Source organism: Aythya ferina (genome assembly GCF_964211825.1).
Source record: "Aythya ferina genome assembly, chromosome: 3".
In the NCBI taxonomy this organism is placed as follows: Eukaryota; Metazoa; Chordata; class Aves; order Anseriformes; family Anatidae; genus Aythya; species Aythya ferina.
Window position 1 is genome coordinate 94,765,445 of NC_140298.1, and position 18,421 is coordinate 94,783,865.

At 40.3% G+C, this 18,421-nt stretch overlaps 1 protein-coding gene and 1 long non-coding RNA gene across 10 annotated transcripts in view; one reads left to right on the top strand and one right to left on the bottom strand.

Moving 5' to 3' along the window:
• Positions 1-16,555, bottom strand: part of MLIP (muscular LMNA interacting protein) — a 123,630-nt gene extending 107,075 nt beyond the window's left edge. For 2 of the 9 annotated variants that reach the window (XM_084515311.1, XM_084515309.1), the window contains exon 1: positions 11,564-11,743. In XM_084515311.1, the coding sequence (XP_084371437.1) occupies positions 11,564-11,626 (63 nt within the window). In that variant the 5' untranslated portion in view covers positions 11,627-11,743. Of the gene's footprint in view, positions 1-11,563; positions 11,744-13,007; positions 13,049-16,440 lie in introns of those variants that run through there. The other 7 variants (XM_084515313.1, XM_084515308.1, XM_084515310.1 and 4 more) reach the window with 7 other exon arrangements.
• On the top strand, positions 13,800-14,370 carry LOC311433953. The gene is made up of 2 exons (XR_014691112.1): positions 13,800-13,901; positions 14,026-14,370. It is a non-coding gene; the product is annotated as an uncharacterized lncRNA (long non-coding RNA).
• Positions 16,556-18,421: the final 1,866 nt, after the last annotated feature.

Consider the following 18,421-nt stretch of genomic DNA (forward strand, 5'->3'; position numbering starts at 1 on the left):
CCCCAGATAAAAAGCAAATGTGGTTAGGATATGTCTCAGTATGGCAGGTTTATTTCAGAAGACCCCACAGCCACACTCTGAACAAGTCATGGTGTCTTTTTCTGAGAAAAAAAGCTACTGCACTGAACTCAGAAACTCTTAATAATACTAAAAATGTTTGGATGCAGCTTCAAAGGTGAAAGCTTTCTTCCACAAATGCTTCCCACATCTACATAGCCAAACACAAAATAAATAAATAAATAAATATCTACATGGCTTGGTAGCTGTTCTCCTGTAAGGCAGTATTTCTTTCTTACGCCACACATCACTTTATCTAACATAGTTCATATGGAAGAAGAAAGATATACAAGTAATTGCAGATTTACTAGAAAATTATCAGCCACTCAGACTTTGATTGAAATGAATTACCTCCTTTTGAAGTTACTTAAATCTTTTGGGGTCATTGAATAAATAAATCTAATATATTTACATGCAATGAATATTTGATGAATTGTTGCAATACACATATAAGGTGCTGGATATTTGTTTAGAAATTGTATCTTCTCACAGATATTAAAATAAGATAGCTACTATCCACTGACCATGATATATCTCTGCACTTAGGAAGGAAAAAAAGCAAAAAAAAAAAAAAACAAACCTACAGAACCAAACTACAGCTAGCTTGTTGCTATCTCAGTGAGATAATTATTTGTTATCAATGTACACATTTCATGTAAATGCCAATATTTTAAAGATCATTCTTCTATTGGGACAAATTGTTTTTGTTTAAGAAGTCTAAAAGAATACCACTGAAATATTTGAATCTTCTGCATTTTTAATGAGGGAACATCTAAATCTGTAATATTTTGTATGAGAAACAGTAAAAAGGGAACACAGGAACATTAATTGTAACAATACACAATTTCATAAACAAGTCATGTTTTACAAGAAATCTAAGTTTTCCCATAAGCAATAAAAATAAGATTATACGAGTAATTCTGTTCTTAAATGTATTTATTATCGAGAAATATATGCAGAAATAGAGAAAAGAGATGCTTTCAGAATACTAAGGTCAAGCTTTTAAATGAGATTAAGTTCTGAATTTTATGAAGTATGTAATAGTAATTGCTATACTGCAGTATATTCTGACAATCAGCTTTAACCATCAAAGCTCATCCTGCTACTTCATTGCCTGGTCTCACACCCTTCTCAAGCCTTAAACTGCCTGGAAATTAATTTCATGATGATCTGCATTTTCATGACTCTCACATCTGCAATACTCAAGCAATTCACAGCATTCCTAGGGAGCCAATTATTTCTATTTTCTAGGCAAAGAACTAAAGAACAATGACTAATATCTACAAATGTTGAATTTGTGGCTTTTAAGAAACAGCCTACTGATGTCCTTAGTTTAGCAATTTTGAGATTGCCACCCATGCACCTTCCTGCTGATAGCTAATTTCTCAGAGAAGAGTGTGTAGAGCCATTTTCTCAGCTCATCCCTTTGACTGGCATTCTGTGGGAGGGTGTAAATGCCAAGTTTCCTTTTCTTTGGACATCTCAGCCTCTTGGCTTGTGTTTTCTGCATTTAACAGGAAGCAAAAGTTCTGAAAAAATGTAAAAGATATTCAACTGGAAACAGAAGGGTTAAATACTAAATTTTATTTAACTGAATTTTATTTATAAAAACACTGAGGATAACTGTGGTTTTGTTCAGACCACTTCATATTCCAATGTAGCTGGTGGATGTGATTCCTAAGCAGAATCATAATTTCAGAATAAAGAAATAAACACTAATCCTATTATTGACATTTGTGTCATAACACTTAGGAATAAAGCAAAGGGAACATCAAATTTGCTCATATAATCATGATTTCCAAACTCTAAAGTACATTTTTTCAGAAGTAGATTCTTAGAATCTATAAATGCTGGAGTTTCTGAAAACCCCAGGCAATCCATTACATGATGCAGCATTGAGTCACTACAAGTCACTGGCAAGGTTGGCAACCTTGACCCCCTCAACCCTGAATTCTGCTCCTTAGAAACTGGGGAAGAACTGTGGGTTGACTTGGTTACAGGAATAATTTATCATTGCAGTCCCTCAGCATATAGACTTTCTGTCCCAGAAAAGACAGCATAAACTAGCTTGCAACAAATAAGTCTAACAAGAAAGGTTGTGGTTTTTTGGTTAACTGTTCCTCTCCCAACAAATAAATCACTGACAGTTTCTTGACTTTTTTAATGATTTTTGTTTTTTAAATCAGTGTCAGTTCACCTAATAAATCAGAATAAAATCTCTATTTTCAATAGAGATCAATTTCATAACATTAATGAAAAATGTAACTGTTAAAGAAAAGAAGAGAGACAAACTATGTGCTTTTCTCTCCTGGGATTTCAAATACAAATACTTATCTTTGCATTTTTCTATTCATGTCTGCAACAGGAAAAGAGAATGCAGTTTTGGCTCAGGAGTTTTGATAAGAACTACCATCTCTTTGCTTAAGTATAAGAATTACCATCTCTGATTATCACTTAGTTCAGTTATGTCTGGCTGTTGATCTGGATGCACTTCAAGGTACATTTACTAAAGAAACATTAAATGACACAGCTCTTGCTTGAAGTATGTTTATTATATAAAACCACCAGCAGCAGCTATATTTTAAGTAGAAGTAAAGTGGTGATAAATGTGCTGTCAGTGACTTTTGAGATATATGGGGAGAAATATGGAACCCTATGAAAACAATTTTAAATCTATTGAACAAGGAAACAAGCTTTGATGGCTCTTTTCAAAATCTTCAATTGTAAGTGACTCAAGTAAGTCTGATTAATTTATTTCACATAATTTAAGAAAATAGCATTTCAAAATCACTACCATTTTTCCCATGCTTGATTTCCAAATTTTCCTCATGATCAAGATAGAACACATGAAGTAGTAAAGACAGAATGCTAGTAATTCAGTTTCTGCCTCAGAGACTTTTTTTTTATTTCTGTTCTAGAGTATGAATACATTCATTTGTGTACAATTCAAGATAAGAAAATCTTCATCCTGTTGCTTTATATTTTTCAAAATCATGACAAGATAAAAGCTGTTGAGCAAAATTAATTTTTCATTTAAATTCAGCAAATCTACTTTTCTTGCTAACCTGCGTAGGCACAAAAAACTGGATATGGTAACCTATCAGGTAGGGATGAATGTAGTAAAAAATACCATCAGAAAGTATTTTGAAGTATTTATTGCATGTCACCATCAGTTCTTTGGAAAACCTACCAGTTAACCCTCAACAATTAAATATTTAATGCAAAAAAAGGTTTTCTGTATGACCAGCATAAGGAAACAAAATTAATCCTATCTTAAAACAATTTAGAAAAATCTGATATCAGTGGCTACTGCCAAAACAAAAGATACAGGTTTTGATACCGCAAAAAAAAAAAAAAAAAAAAAAAAAAAAAAAAAAAAAAATCTGATAATGCAGCTACCTCTTGCAAATAAGTAAATTGACAAGAACAAAGTTATTTTGTGAATATGCAGAATCGCCATGGAAAGCCTACCACTTCCAAATAGACATTGGCTTGCAGATTTGGCTAAGCAGTACTGTATACGTTTTCATGGCATTTGCAGAGCTGCATTACAATAACCCTTCTTGCCTTGGCACACCAAAATCTGCTCCCTGGTCTCTCTCCACTTGGACTAGTATTTGACCCTCGGAAAGACAGGGAAGGCTGAAGAATCCTTAACACAGAATTTATCATGCAATGCAGTGGGTTAATAAGCCAGCACTTTTTTTTTTTTTTTTCCCCTGCCATAGACAGTCTTCTGGTCAGCTATCATGGTCAAAAGTCTTTGTGCCAATGTAAGCTAGACTGAAAAAATGGACTTCTTTTCCAAATACACGTGAAAAAAATAATGTACATCTCAATTTCCTGTGTCAGCAAAATCAGCACATTGCATGAACCCATGGTGTTTTCTATGCAAACTCAATGAGAATTGAAGGGGAGGCTGTACTATCTCATTTACAGAAAGAGGCATGGCAGAGAGATTATCCAAGTACAACTCCTTGTTTTGCCTGAGACCATGAACAAACTGAATAGATGAACCTGACATTCCAAACCAGCCTTGGGCATCTGCTGCCTGCCAAGTATAAGAAACAGTCCCCATCCTGCCTCCTTCTAGTATCATACTTCAATTCACTCCAGATTTCAAGAGAAAGATATTTGGAGACACAATTCTATTTTCAAGAAAACTAAAAGGAAGTTTATGAAATCTTGAAAACTATTGTAGAACTGAACTATTACCTTGCCCACAGCCTGACTCCTCATGGCACTGAGACACCCCTAACAACTCGCATCTTTCAGAGCCACTGAGCCAAGAATGTCACAGTTTCAGTGGGTTTCACTTGCTGTCAGGTCCCATTGAATCTTCTCTTTGCAACCATGTGGTGAAACCACTGATGCATTTTAAAATGAAAGCTGAGACTCTTACACTATTAAGTGATTCTAGAGGACTTGTAATACCATAACAGACACCTGTGTCACAGGATCACAGCTCTAAGAGCAGCCCTACTATGTGTGGTCTCTGTAAGACCATCCTACCAATGCTAGATGCTGATAAAATAACACAAGGAAGATGACAATGCTTGTTCTGGCTTTAATGCTTAGATCAACTAATAATGGTTCCATAGGGACAAAAAGAACATCTCAAAATGGACTTTGATTCAGCTACAAGGGCAACCACAAAAGCCTAACAGCATTCACATGGCTTCTTGTATCCCAAGAAAAAGGTCTTATCATGATGTCTCCTACAGAAGGCATCCAGGAGACTACTCAGGAAAGAAGAACTGCAGCTCTGCTCCCTTGATACAACAGAACTTGGACAGCGAGTGTAATGCTTACCTCTAAAGTAGAAACATCAGTCAAAGGTTTTGGATGGTCTAGAAACTAAGAACTACCAGACTTTCTCCATTTGTTTTCCAGCTAGGAAGTGGTGGATACATAACAGATTATATTTAAAAAATAAAATAAAATGCTGCCCTGCTCCATTTTTTTCTTATCTGATGGAATCCTGAGAGAAGAAAGTAAAAAATAAAATAATTAAAATAAAATAAAATAAAAGCATTACTCAACAGAGACTTGATTATTAAAATAAGTCTGAATAATACATCAGTAGAGAGTATAAGCATGTTTTTAAAAAGAGAGTGAGAGAGGGGGAAAAAAAGGAAAGAACAAAAGGGTCCCCACTGCCTTCCTTGGGAGATATTTTGGATAAAATACCCCAATAAAGTTAATTCATTCACTTTTTGGAAAAATACTAATGAAGCTATTGCATCATTGCTACCACAATACCAGAATTACTTCAGAAACAAGCAGAAGAATAGATACCCTGATATTTAGATGCTTTTCCTTTGAAGTAACTTTTTTTTTTTTTCCTCTGGGTAAGTTAGTGTCTAAGGTGTTCTGTCTTGTTTAAATATTTAAAATGCATTTAGGAAACTTAGTTTGAGAAGCAGTCACTAATTATCATTAATTTAATGACATATCCAGGGAGGACAATATGAGTAAAACATATTGAAATATTATGCATTTCATACTAAATACAAAGCAAATATGGAAACATATTATTGTTTGTCTGATGGTTGCACTGAAAATCTAACTCTTTTATGGTCCACCTTCTTTCTCCCTTTCTCATGACTCACTTCTTTCCTCTTATTCTATTCATTGTCAAGTAGCTCTATTTCTAAGAATTTGTATCAAAGATACAGATTTAATGCCACTGGTGTATTATTGAGCACTTTCAGAATTTAAAGGGCAGTGAATTGAAAGCAGTATTTTTATTTTTATTTTTTTTACAGAAGAATGAAGAGTCCTAAATGATGAGCATGGTCTCATTATGTATCAGCATTAAATGTGTGAAAGGTGCCCTGCAGATGGAGAAAGTTGTTGCCATGTTTCCTGAAAAACGCGTTGGTGCTACTTCAAAATCAAAGAATGAAAGAAATATTGCTTGCAAGACACCTCCCAGGGTCACCCAGTCCAGTGTGGCTCAAAGTAAGACTACTGCCAAAACAAGGCCAAGTCAGCCACGTCCTCACCTATTTGAGGGTCCTGAAAAGCTCCCAGGCAGGACAGACCACAAATCTCGTTGTTCCAGTGCTGTGCTACCCTTCTAACAAGGGAGCTTTTTCTAATGTCCATCCTGAATTTCAGTATTAGCAGCAGCAATGGACAGCATGTGTTTTCCCTAGTGTCACCCACAACTAATTCCCACGTTCCTGAGGAATATCTTCAGAAATCACGATTTTTCTCACTTAGTATATCCAATCTTATTTGTGGAAATGGTCTCTGTCCCATTCTAACTCTCAAACTATACACAGCTATATATCATCAGATGACACCTCTCCAAGACAGCTTTTTTTCCACTAATGCAACCAAAGCCCACCTCATGTATTCTAGCAATGCCTCTATATGATTGGCACTAGATTAAAGAAAAGGTAGTGTAAACTGACATGAGGCGAGAGCTAAGTGTCAGGGATTAGAAAAGAGGCCAGAGCAGCATTCTGTGTTTCCCACTTGCTTCAGTCCTGTTTAATGTCACATCAACAGTGACAAAAATATGTTGCTACTTGCAGCCTCCAAGTTTAGTCCTTCCTTCCTCAGTGATCACTTGCTGGAGCAATCAATGCCTCTGCACCTCACCTCTAGATAAGCAAGAGGGAACATTGATGCTCTAGTTGCAGTAATGTCTCAGCCACCTCATTACACCTGCACAGTGAGAAGAGATTGTATCCATGGTAGGATCTTATCGGTCTCTTCCTGCAAAGCCACTACAAAACCTCAGTCCTGCACTTCAAATCTGAAGGATATCTGAAAGCATCTCCCATGACCATCCCTTATAGTAATAGGCTGCCACAACCTGGGACAAGGTAGCACAAAATACCTGAAGCATTGCAGCCCACCCTGCTGAACCTGGCTGCATGACAGACTCTCCCAGAGGTCACAAACAACCTCTAGAGCAGGAAATGGGTAAACAGGAATGAATTAAATGTATACACACAAAACCTTCTCTAACTTAGTACACAGAATATGTATGCTTATTTAGTTACCTAAAGTATGCTGAGGATGAGTGTGATGCTCACACTTCAGCACTGAATTATCAAACTGAGGATTGAATTCAAGCAATCAGTGTATTTGTAGGAGTTTCTCTTCTGGGTAGACGTGTTCTCATGGGAGACAGAAGTAGATAAGTCAAAGCAGCCTCCACAGCCACCAGCCTCCTGCTGGGGGAGAGGACAGGCAAAGGGGATTAGGGTTTTATACCTGGCATAGTGTGTAACCTGCTGAAGTACCTCTGTGTTTGCACTCCAGGCTGTATCACTCTATTTCACCTCCTCTTAATTTCTGCCACTGTCCTGCACAGCAATGGATACCTCATCTCTCTAAAGAGAAAGCAAACGTGTGGCTGACCCAAACAGTGTTGTGCTGTGCCTTTACACCGCCACCCTAGCTGCATGTGTGCACGCATGCAGACCCTGAGACATACACAGACGCAAGACACCTGAACCACAAGAAAGGCATGGGCTTGCCCTGCTAACCAACTCCAGAGCAAGCGTATCCCTCCTATCTCCGTCTCCCCGAGCTCCCCTCAGAAAATGGGCTGTCTGCTCAGGGGAGCCTTTACCACAGCAAATTGCATGGAGAGAACTTCATCTCAACAAGGATCCTTCTGTTACTACCAGTGTACAAAGATCAACCATTGTTTCACTTGGGTAGGTTTGAACCAAACTATCTCACTTTGTATGAGTTGCCTCTACATCTTGTTTGTGAAAAGCAAATAATAGGTCTCTGAACTGTAACGCAGCACATTCTTACAGAGTACATCCTGTCAGCCAAAAACTTAGCTTAATGGCATTTCAAGTGACATATGGTATTCTTTCTGATCCATAGATTGTTTGGTTTGGTTATTTCCTCTACATGACTGTTCTTTTCATTATCACCATCTAGTGTAACAAGTTAAAAACAAACGAACAAAAAAAAAACAAAAAACATATAGTTCAAATTAAAGTATTAAGACTGAATACTCTGTTGCTATACCGATGTAAAATTATTTTTAAATGCAATATTTCATGTGTTGTCTTTTCATGGAGGGAACAGAGATCAAATAGGAAACAGACAAGTGTGAAATATAATTAAAATCACTTCAAATAACAGAGGCAATATGCGTTAATGGAGGAGAACTTCAGAATGTAAACAGGCTATTTTGAGCCACGCTGTCAATTCAATAAGGAAACACTGGAATTATTCTGTCCTTCTGAGCTCTTCTAAAATCAAAACTATAAAAAGGAAAATCTGGTTCATCTGTTTAGTCCAATCTATTTGATAGTGAGTCATTCCATTTTCCCGTCACAAAATGGGACTTCCATTATCTTCCATTTCCACAGCCAGCTCAACACAAAGACTCTCTTCAGGATTCTGGCTGATGGGAAATCTTCCTCCAGGAGGCAAGGACAAGAACTCTTTAACAATAAATTTCACAAATATTAAGTGAAATAGCCTGAAGTGGTAGAGAATTTTATGTTATTTATCTCATCCACAGAAAGCAGTGAATGTAAAGGTACAATGCTACACAATAAAACTATCTGCAGGACTGTCCTACATAGGGGTAGGATGCGGGCATGAGCTCGTATCTATTTAATGGACACTCTTGAATCCGAATATTTTCAGAATGATACAGAAAAATTAGGTCTTCGTTCTTTTGGAAACAGGTAGAAATATCTGTTAAAAAACAAAAAATATACAAAGCCCAGTTTTATCTTATGCACAGAAATATATGTTCGTCACAGAACTATGACATTGTAGAAATAACTAAGATGCAGTGGGATAACTCATGTGGCTTTAGTGGTGCAATACAAGACCTTCAGAAAGACAAAGAGGGAAGATAAGGAGCAGAGGATCCTTCTGTGTGAAGCACCGGCTCGGATGTGAGAAGCTTGAATATGATTTGTGCTGGGCAAGAGCTTGTGGGTCAGGATCAGAGGAGAGATCAATGAGTGTGGCATTGTGGCATATGCTGCAGACAGCTTAACTGGGGTGAAGAAGTGGTCACAAGGGATTATCCTCCTCTATTAGGCACTCAGTAGATCACATCTACAATATGGCATGCAGTTTTGGGCTCTACAATAGAAGAAAGACCTAGATAAATTGAAGCAAGCTCAGTGGAGATCGCTAAGGCAGTGGGAGTTGGAGCACTTTCCCTGTACAGAGGGGCTGAGGGAGCCAGGCTTGTTCAGCCTGGAGAAGAGATGGCTTCAGGGGAACCTAATAGCAGTCCCAATGTCTATGGGAGGTTACAAAAGAGGTGGAACAAGGGGTCTTTACAGCAGTGCATGGCAGGAGGAAAGAAAAATGGACATACATAAATTGAAATAAGAGATTTTCAAGAAAACAAGAGGGGAAAAAAAAAAAAAAAAAAAGTTTTCCCCTACAAGAACTGCCCAGCAGTGGAGCAGGATGCTCAAGGAGGTTGAAAACCTCCAAGGATGGGTATGGCACAAGACCCAGCTGTATAAAGCCCCGAGAAACCTGGTCTGACTTCACAGTTGCTTTAAACAGGAGGTTGGGCTAGAGACTTCCTGAAGTCCCTTCACTCCTGAGTTATGCTACGTCCCTATGACTTATATAAAAATACGTATATAAGCTATCATCTAGTTAATGCATCATCCAGCTTATAGCATATAAGACTGAAAACAAACACTTCCTGGTGCCTATAATATTAAATAGGTAATATTTGTTATGCTGAAGTTAAATAAGTGAACAGATATCAACAATACAAGTACAAATAATATCTGTACCCCAGACTGACTCTGCTCCCATGCAGTGTCTGAATATTGAATGGGCCTGCATGTAACAAAGAGAAAACTGCAGAATCAATAAAAGCCCAGGAGGCACAAAATCAGGAAAAACATAGGGACAAAGTGAAATCCGCCTAGCAATCAGACAGAAGAGCGTTAAGACTAAACAGGCAAACAGAACAGGGGAGAGAGGGGATGGGGGCAAGAATGGAGCTGGGCTGGAAGGTGACAGAGAAAGGCACAAGACGGGCGCCGAGCCAGAGCATTCTTCTACTGTCGGCAGAGAGACGCGACAGACATGAGATGAGATGGGGCCTCCTCTACCCCGTCGCTGACCACCCGTGAGGATGTGACCTGCCACTGCTGTCAGCGACTTCTCTGAGCTCAGTGCGTTGAGTTTTGAAGCAACCAGCCAGCCCCACAGGTGACCGGGGACGGGTGTTAGCAGAGCTCCAGTCAGTGGGGTTCCTCTTCACTCCAGTTTGCCATTCTCAAAAGTAGTAAATGACACACACAGTGTTGTTAGAAGATCGTTACGGTCCCAACAGAAGCACTCTGCATTTTGGAAAAGCCTCATTTGTGCACTTAACTGTTTGTAAATCAGGATGCAGCCTGCAGTTAGATAATCACGCTATCTAATTACACTGCTATGCATTCCCCCCACACATGAACCAGTGCAACGTTTCAAAGGTTTCCCTTGAAAGTCTTCCTGAAGCTTTTGTGACTTTTATAAATGCTTTTACTTTTGAAGAGTTTTCCTTATATTTTACCTACAACCAAAAAAAAAGTCTTTGTTAATTTATTAATAAGGAAACAAACAAGTAAAATATTGGATAATATTTATACTTTGAATTCATGCTGAAGCTTCAGCAGTGCTCTTTCACATATTACTAATAATAAAAAAAAAAAAAAAAAAAAAAGTACTTGAAGGCCAAATCCTTATTTTTATTTGTTTCAGCACTTCCCAGATTTCCTACCCAATGCACCTTATTTAAAACTATGGACTAACACACCAAAGTTTCCAAAGTCTCACTTGAATGAGGCTAGCAGAGACAAACATTGCAACTAAACAAAGTAGTGCTGGCACACCATGAACCAAAAACCAATCCAACACCACCACTATGTAAGGTAACTGCTAAAATATTCAGTGCTAATTTGTTTCTTAACAAGAATGATGGCCACCTTTCTTCACAGCTGTGTCAAGTCAATAACAAACTGCCCTTTTCATGATATTAAGGAAATAACCTTGTTTATGCAAGGCACATTATAAACTGTGTTTCAAGACTACACTAATTACCAACAAGCTGTGCTTTGACTGTTTTCACTTTCTCTTAATAACTTATTTTGGTCACACTTCTTTTCAGTAAGCTCCAGACGCAGACAAATTATTTCCTCTACCATTTATTGACTTAAGGTTATGGAATGCAATGTGCAAAGATGTGAAATAGTCCCTCAAAATAATACAAGAAAAGCACAGACTATTGCAGTTGAACTGGATTGCAGTTTTTGCCCTTCACATGCACCTCATAAAATGCATTAACAAATTTCCATAATGTTCACAGAAATGTGTCGTCTTAATTAATTTAACATATACAAATTAAGTTTTAATCTTCAAGGTCACTGGTTAAAGGAATTAGGGAAATATTCATATAAAGTACCACAGCCAATTTGCCATGCCTTCTTGTCATTAAATTAAAAAAAAAAAAAGACATCGACAACCAGCATTTCTCAACATATCTTACCATTTGCTTTTCCTCTAAGGCTTCTCTTCCTGAGACTTTTCTTTCATGTTTTCCCAACTCCATTTCCCAGGGGAAGAAAATAAACCCAAACTCTAATATCCCGAGCCGAAATGATTTAACCTGGCTACATGTTAGCTGTCACTGTACTTTTGAAGCTGTGAGAGAGAAGTCTCAGGCAGCGCTGGTGGTGACTTCTGGTCAGCATGTGTTTCCATTTATAGCTGTCAAAATTCACAACTAGGACTGCGAAGAGAGGGCAAGCAGCTGCCTCCGATAACAATAAATGTGGTTTTAGCATCACAGCAATTTGTTAAGAAGGGATTTTGGTTACTGGCCCCATTCACTCCATGCTCACCCTTCCCCCCCCCCCCCCCCCCCCCATGCAAAAAATTTTTACTTAAAAGCCAATAAAAACAAATGGCTAAAGAAGTTAGTGCCTCAGCTGCACTAACCTGTGCTCATGGAGATTGTTAAGCAAGTAAAATGACAAATATGAATAGCTGCTACCACATGTTCTGTAGAAACAGAAAGCGTACAGAATATTTTAAAATGGTGTTTATTGATCGTTCCCCATTGAGCATCTGGGGCTGAGCTACCCTAATACACATTCACACCGAGCACACACTCTTTTCTAATACCAGGACGCAATACCTCAGATTTTGAAATGCAGAAGGGTCTGCAATATTTTAAGAGGGTACTGTGAGCACCCCTAAACACAAGCAGCGGCCAGTGAGCACCCAAAATGGAGCCAACACCCCTTCAGAAGATGGCTGTGCACTCTGACACTGGCCATTTACTCTGGCAGAGTAACTTGGCCCCGGTTCAGGGTGACAGAGTCAGGAGGCCAATATTAGAAACAGGGGCGGGAGGGAACCTCCCCGCGGGTGCCGAGGTTCGTCGCACAGCCAGCGGCTGCTGCACCAACTGGGCTGGCTTGTGCACAGCGGCGAGGGATGAATACGTCCTCTGCTCCATCTGTGGTTTGTTAAAAAATGCATATCCCCTTATAAAACTGGCAGCTTATGCATCTTACTAAATCCTTAGCAAAGGCAAGATGCCTCTTTTCCCTCTCTTCCCCTTCAGTACCCTGGTAAAAAATACTTCCTCTTACCATAAATACATAAATATAAACCTTTCCCATCAATCATTTTTCGGCTGCCTGTGTGGAAATGACAGTCAAAACTAAATACACTTCTTTCCACTCTGCTTGCTTCCTGATGGATACAGTACTCACATGGTCTTTAGAGCCTTGGATGGGAAGAAAAGGCAACTGCAGAAGTCAATACACAGCAGTCCTTACAGTTTACATATGAAAAGCTGACCAAAAAAACCCACCACCAAACAAACAACGGAAAAACAACTTATGGTTCTGCCCCGAAACTTTGTTCGGAATGAAGAAAAAGTTACTCCAGTTACAGTTATTTTTCTTTTGTCTCTCTTTTACCTTTGTTTTTAGCAGCATAAGGCAGCCAGCAGCAGAGTGAGAGCTGGAGGGCAAGTACGAAGAGATAGTCAAACCTACAAGGGCTGCAGTAGTAGAGGGAATAAATATGTGCTTGATGTCACAGGAGTAAAAATACACCCTACTGAGTCTCCTGGAAATGCTGGGATAAAAGGAAAGAGAAGTGACACAATACCCAGAGGAAAGCTATTGGACTCCTCTGTTCTTCAGCAGGAACACAAACGGTATCAAGCAGTTGGTATCTCCAAAATCTTCTCAGTGAGGCTGAAACTTATCTCTGTGGTGGGGAACCTACATGCCTTTGTACCACTTATGTCTTCAAAATCTCCACTGTGAATACCCTTAAGTGGGATTTCAACAGCAGCTTATGTTACGCTGCTAAAAAGGGCTGGATTAGTCCCCAAGTAATTAACCCCTCCATGGAGCAGCACTGCAAGCAAGCACAAGAACACAGGTGACCCCTGTTTTCCTCCAGGTCATTCCCTAACCATATCACTCACAGCCAAGTGTATGATAAAACTCTACCACCATTTCTGATATTTCCTATGGCACACACACACACAAAATAAAATAAAAAATAAAATAAAATAAAACAAATAAATTGAAAAGCTTTCACTGATCTGTCAGTCTGCAACAGTTTTCCATCACTGACAAGAACTGGAGCATCTCAGGTGAAAGTGTTCAGCTAGGTGTGCTCAGCCTGCTCTCCAGACCTGTAACAGGTGGCTGGAGTTTCCCCCCTAACCTCCAGAAGGTTTCAAAACAGCAGCTTCCAGGGGACTCACTTTTAGTTTGTGCTGGTGAGCAGGTACTGGTGGTGGTAAAAGAGCAGGGTGTCAGGGATGCAATGAAAGAGCAACCTAAGATTCAAAACATGTAAGTCCATGTAGACTTAAACCAGTACTAACAAATTTTATTTGGAGTTTATGTTATGTTAGCAAACACACTAACTGCCCTAAAATTTGATCTTTAATGACTTTTATACTCTCTACTTTCACAGTCTTCTACTGCTTTCATGTCTCAGCTCATCCCAGCGAAGGAGGCTGCCACAACAGGATGACCCAAAGAAGTGGCTCAGAAGTGACCTTGCTCACAATAATTCCAGCTTGAGATCCTAATGAGAGCAGTCAGTTTTAGAAGTGGGCGTTTCATAATCATTCTTCTAATGGGTTTCTAATAGCGCTCACAAGGAAAAAAAATAATGTCTTCCCTTTTTACTGTGTGTCTACCACAAGCTGAACATGGGATTCCATAAGGAAGAAAAAAAAAAAAAAAAAAAAAAAAAAAGTGAAAATTAAAACATTGGGATATGGAAATACCTAATTGCTTCATTTCTTATTATTGGTAATTTGTGTTCTGAATGCATCATGCTGCTGATGGCCGAAATACTAGGGAGCTGGAGCAGATTGCACACAGCAGCAGTTCCGCTATGGCCTTTGGAGAGGCCCCTGGTGGAGCAGGCTGTCCCCCTGCAGCCCATGGGTCCCACATGGAGCAGATCTCCACACTGCAGCCCCCTGGTGGAGGAGCCCCTGGTGGAGCAGGTGGATGTGGCCTGGAGGAGGCTGCAGCCCATGGAGAGCCCCTGCAGGAGCAGGCCCCAGGCTGGAGCTGCAGCCCGTGGAGAGGAGCCCACACAGGAGCAGGGGGCTAGTGGGAGCTGCCACCCGTGGGGGACCCATGCTGGAGCAGTTTGTTCTGGATGGATTGACCCTGTGGTACAGAGCCATATGGGAGCAGTTCTTGAAGAGCTGCTGCCTGTGGGCAACCCCTGCAGGCTCAGTTTGGGAAGGACAGCATCCCGTGGGAGGGACCCCATGGGGAACGGGCAGAGAATGACCATGAAGGAGCAGCAGAGACAAAGCGTCAGGGACTGACTGCAGCCCCCATTCCGTGTTCCCGTACAGCGCTCAGGGGGAGGAGGTGGAAGTGGGTGCATGGAGGAAGGTATTTTTGGTTTCTCATTGCTCCAGCTTGATAGTAATAGGTAATAAATGACATTAATCTCTGTATGCTGAGTCTGTTTTGCCTGTGACAATATCTGGTGAGTGATCCCCCATCCTTATCTCAGTCCTAGAGCCTTTTTCCATCGTATTTTCTCCCCCTTTGCCTTTGAGGAAGGAAGTGAGAGAATGGTTGTGCTGGAGTTCAGCTGCCCAGATGGGTAAAACCCCCACACAAGAAGCCTTGGATGCAGGGCTCTTCCACAGCCTGGATGCTGCCATACAAGGACCTTGTAAATAGCACAGCAAGGCTGCCACCACTCTTTTGTCTACCACACCTGACATCACATGACATTTCAGCATTATACTTGGGGAAAGACCATGGTTTCAACCATTTAAGAATTTGGCTTTAAATAACTACGTGAGTATATTTCTTATTCGTACATAGAAATAATGGTTATTTTACTCTGGGGAATTTCTAAGACACTGTTAATATGGATTTATTTCGTCTTTTACTTTGTAATGGAAAACACAGTAAACAGGTGCTAAGTAAAAAGGGTGTTATAGACCGCCTCAATTACTGTGCTGCTATTTTCAATTACTTCTTTGTACTACAGTCACTGATCTCTTGACACCTGTTTTTCTTCTCAGAGCAGGACCTTACAAGAGGCCAAGAGATTAAGCTGACAGGGCTAGTTTTTTTTTGTTTGTTTGTTTTTGTTTTGTTTTGTTTTGGTGGGGGGGTAAGAAGAAACTGCTGAAAATCCAAAATAGTACTACTGTGTAAATAAACCATTTAAGTGGATGTATTTTCTGTGCCCACTTAATCTGCTGTTCTTGGAAAATGAAGCAGGTGACTGTCACAATGTCTGTATGCCACTCTGAGCTATGTTTTCACTCATAGAGTGGCAGCAGTTGTGGTTTTTGGTGGTGGTTGGTTTGTTTGTTTTGTTTTTTAACTTTGCAAATTTTCATTCTCAGCCTGGCACTGCTGCCACCTGGGACTGCCAGCCGATGCATCACACATGACAGAGCCACACCACTTCATTCTTAAGGCAGTAGCTTTCATTTGCTCAGCATCAAACACACTATAAGCAGTTCAAAGCATTAATTCTGCCCCTGACATGTTCAATCACGTTATGCTCGGTTGAAAACCACCTACTTAAGTCAAATGTATCAGCTGAAAAAATAAAACACTTACACAGAAATTACCTCTGCAGTGAGTTTTTAGAGGTATGATTTGGACAGATGGCTTCCATCATGTACTTAATACAACAAAAAGGAAGAAAAGGGGACACCTTCCCTGCCAAAAGGGAATACCTTTTGGTCAGGTTGCCCAAAGCCCCCTCACAGTCACATGCCTGGAAACACCAGGACCTCAGCAGCTTTTCTAGCTGCTATTTTGTAGTATGCTCATTGCAGGGACGAGAAGCATGCCAGAGCTGCCACGGCTGTGTGCGAAGCCAGCTTACCTTGCAAGCAGCAGGGAGCCAAGGGTGGGAAGCTGATCCTTAGGAGAGGCCGGTCCACATTCCTGCCGCAGCGCCCGGCAGCTGCTGCTGTCACTCCCTGGTCCACCCTGCTTGCTCTGTAAATACTCACGGAGCAGGAGGTAGCAGGCGTGGAAAAAGAGGGCAACGTTACGTGCATGGCCAGGCTCTGCTTTGCATGTGAGGAAGCAGTTGCAGAGAGCCTTGCATATCATGTACAGGGAATGGGAGACTCCCAGACAAATTTTCTCCAAAGGGTCAAGCTGGAATACTTCTGAAGACAAAACCAAGGAATATTATTTTAACATTATGATAAACTGAGTTTGAGAGATCTGAGCCTGCTCTGACACTGCAGCTTCTGGAAGCACTTTGTTCTCTTCGTTACTTTTTGACTTTTCCTGACTTTTGTCTTCTCTTCATGTCTTTCACAACTTCATGACTTCAAGCCAGATGTTTTAAAGCAGACTAGCCAAGGCAACATTGTGCTGGTGAGGTCCTACATCTGCTGTCCTCCAGCAGTACAGAGAGCCATGGAACAGCTGAGCTCTTTTCTGCTGAATATCTGTGATTTCAGCTATACACATGCAACGACACTAAATGTTGCTGCTATATCGCAGCAATGTAAAAGATTCCATGCTGGGAGATACACTTCAATAGTCACATCACAAAACAAATCATCCCACCCCACATTCAGTGGTGCTGTCCACCTTGCCTTCCCGCACAACCAGAAATTTGTGGTACTGATGACACATGGCTAACAAAACACATTAGGAAAGTACTCCATGCCTTCCCAGCTATCTTACAACTGAGGTGTCAGCTGGGAACAAGGAGAAGCCCGTTCATTCCCCAGAGAGCCAGCGATCGCTGCACAGGCAGCAGTGGGTTTTTCCAGGTTCCTCCGCAGCAGGCACCAGGAAGCAGGATGTGAGCTGTCACGGACAGAACAACTCCCACCGCACCTTGCTTTCGCCTTCTGTGTGCCCACTCTTATCAAACACAGAACCTGAAAAGAGACATTACTCAGTGCTGATAAGGATGCCAGAATCTCACCTCCACCTGTGTTCCTCCTCTGTAGGAGGAAAGTGGAATGTAACCACCTGCCTCAGCACCTCCCATGGAAATGTACAGGATATTTTGCTTAAGTAAAGCCTGAACAAACACGTAGCAGAGGCTTTGGGTGACGTGTTTTGTGGAGTGACATGTTCACCCGCAAGCCATTGGTTTGTTTGTCTGGGTACTTCCATCATTCTCTAGGGTTCATTCGTCTTTTTGCATTGTTTCCCCCACACACAGAGTGTTACCACCATAAATTTATACCCACAGCAGAATTCTCTACACTGCAGTACGAAATCTGCCTTTACAACAAATTCAGCTGAAAAGAACAAAGACCCAAGTGTTAAGAAGTTATCTGAATACTGACAGCATTCGGTTAAGAGCACCTAATTTTAATAGCAAAAGTTTTGATTTCTAAACCCACAAGCAGGGTCCAAAATCCAATGCACATCGCCTTGCTGTTTTGCCAAACAATCATTACAAGCACAGTTAAATTCAAAAGCCTTATTAAATCATGATCCAGCACATGCAAGGTGCACTAACACAGCACCTCAACTCTGAAGCATTTTGGAAAATAACTTACTGCCTAGGGAAGAATAAAAAACACATATCTATGCCTGAGGAGGAAAAAATAATGAAATTCTAGAGTTCTCAGCAGACCTACTTCATTTCACTCATTCAACTACAGTTTATTCTGCAACCCAGGAGATGGCTTATAACTGGAATGAGATTACTTTTTCTGCAGTCTAGCAAGATATAATTAGTCAACAATAAACTGCACATAACTAGCTGGATTGCCAAAGCATTTACGGGTTCTGAGCTTGATGATATTTTTGCAACATGCTTTGGTCAAACACTGTATCATGATGGAGAAACACTGCTTGTTTTGAAGCAACAAAAGGGATGGGAA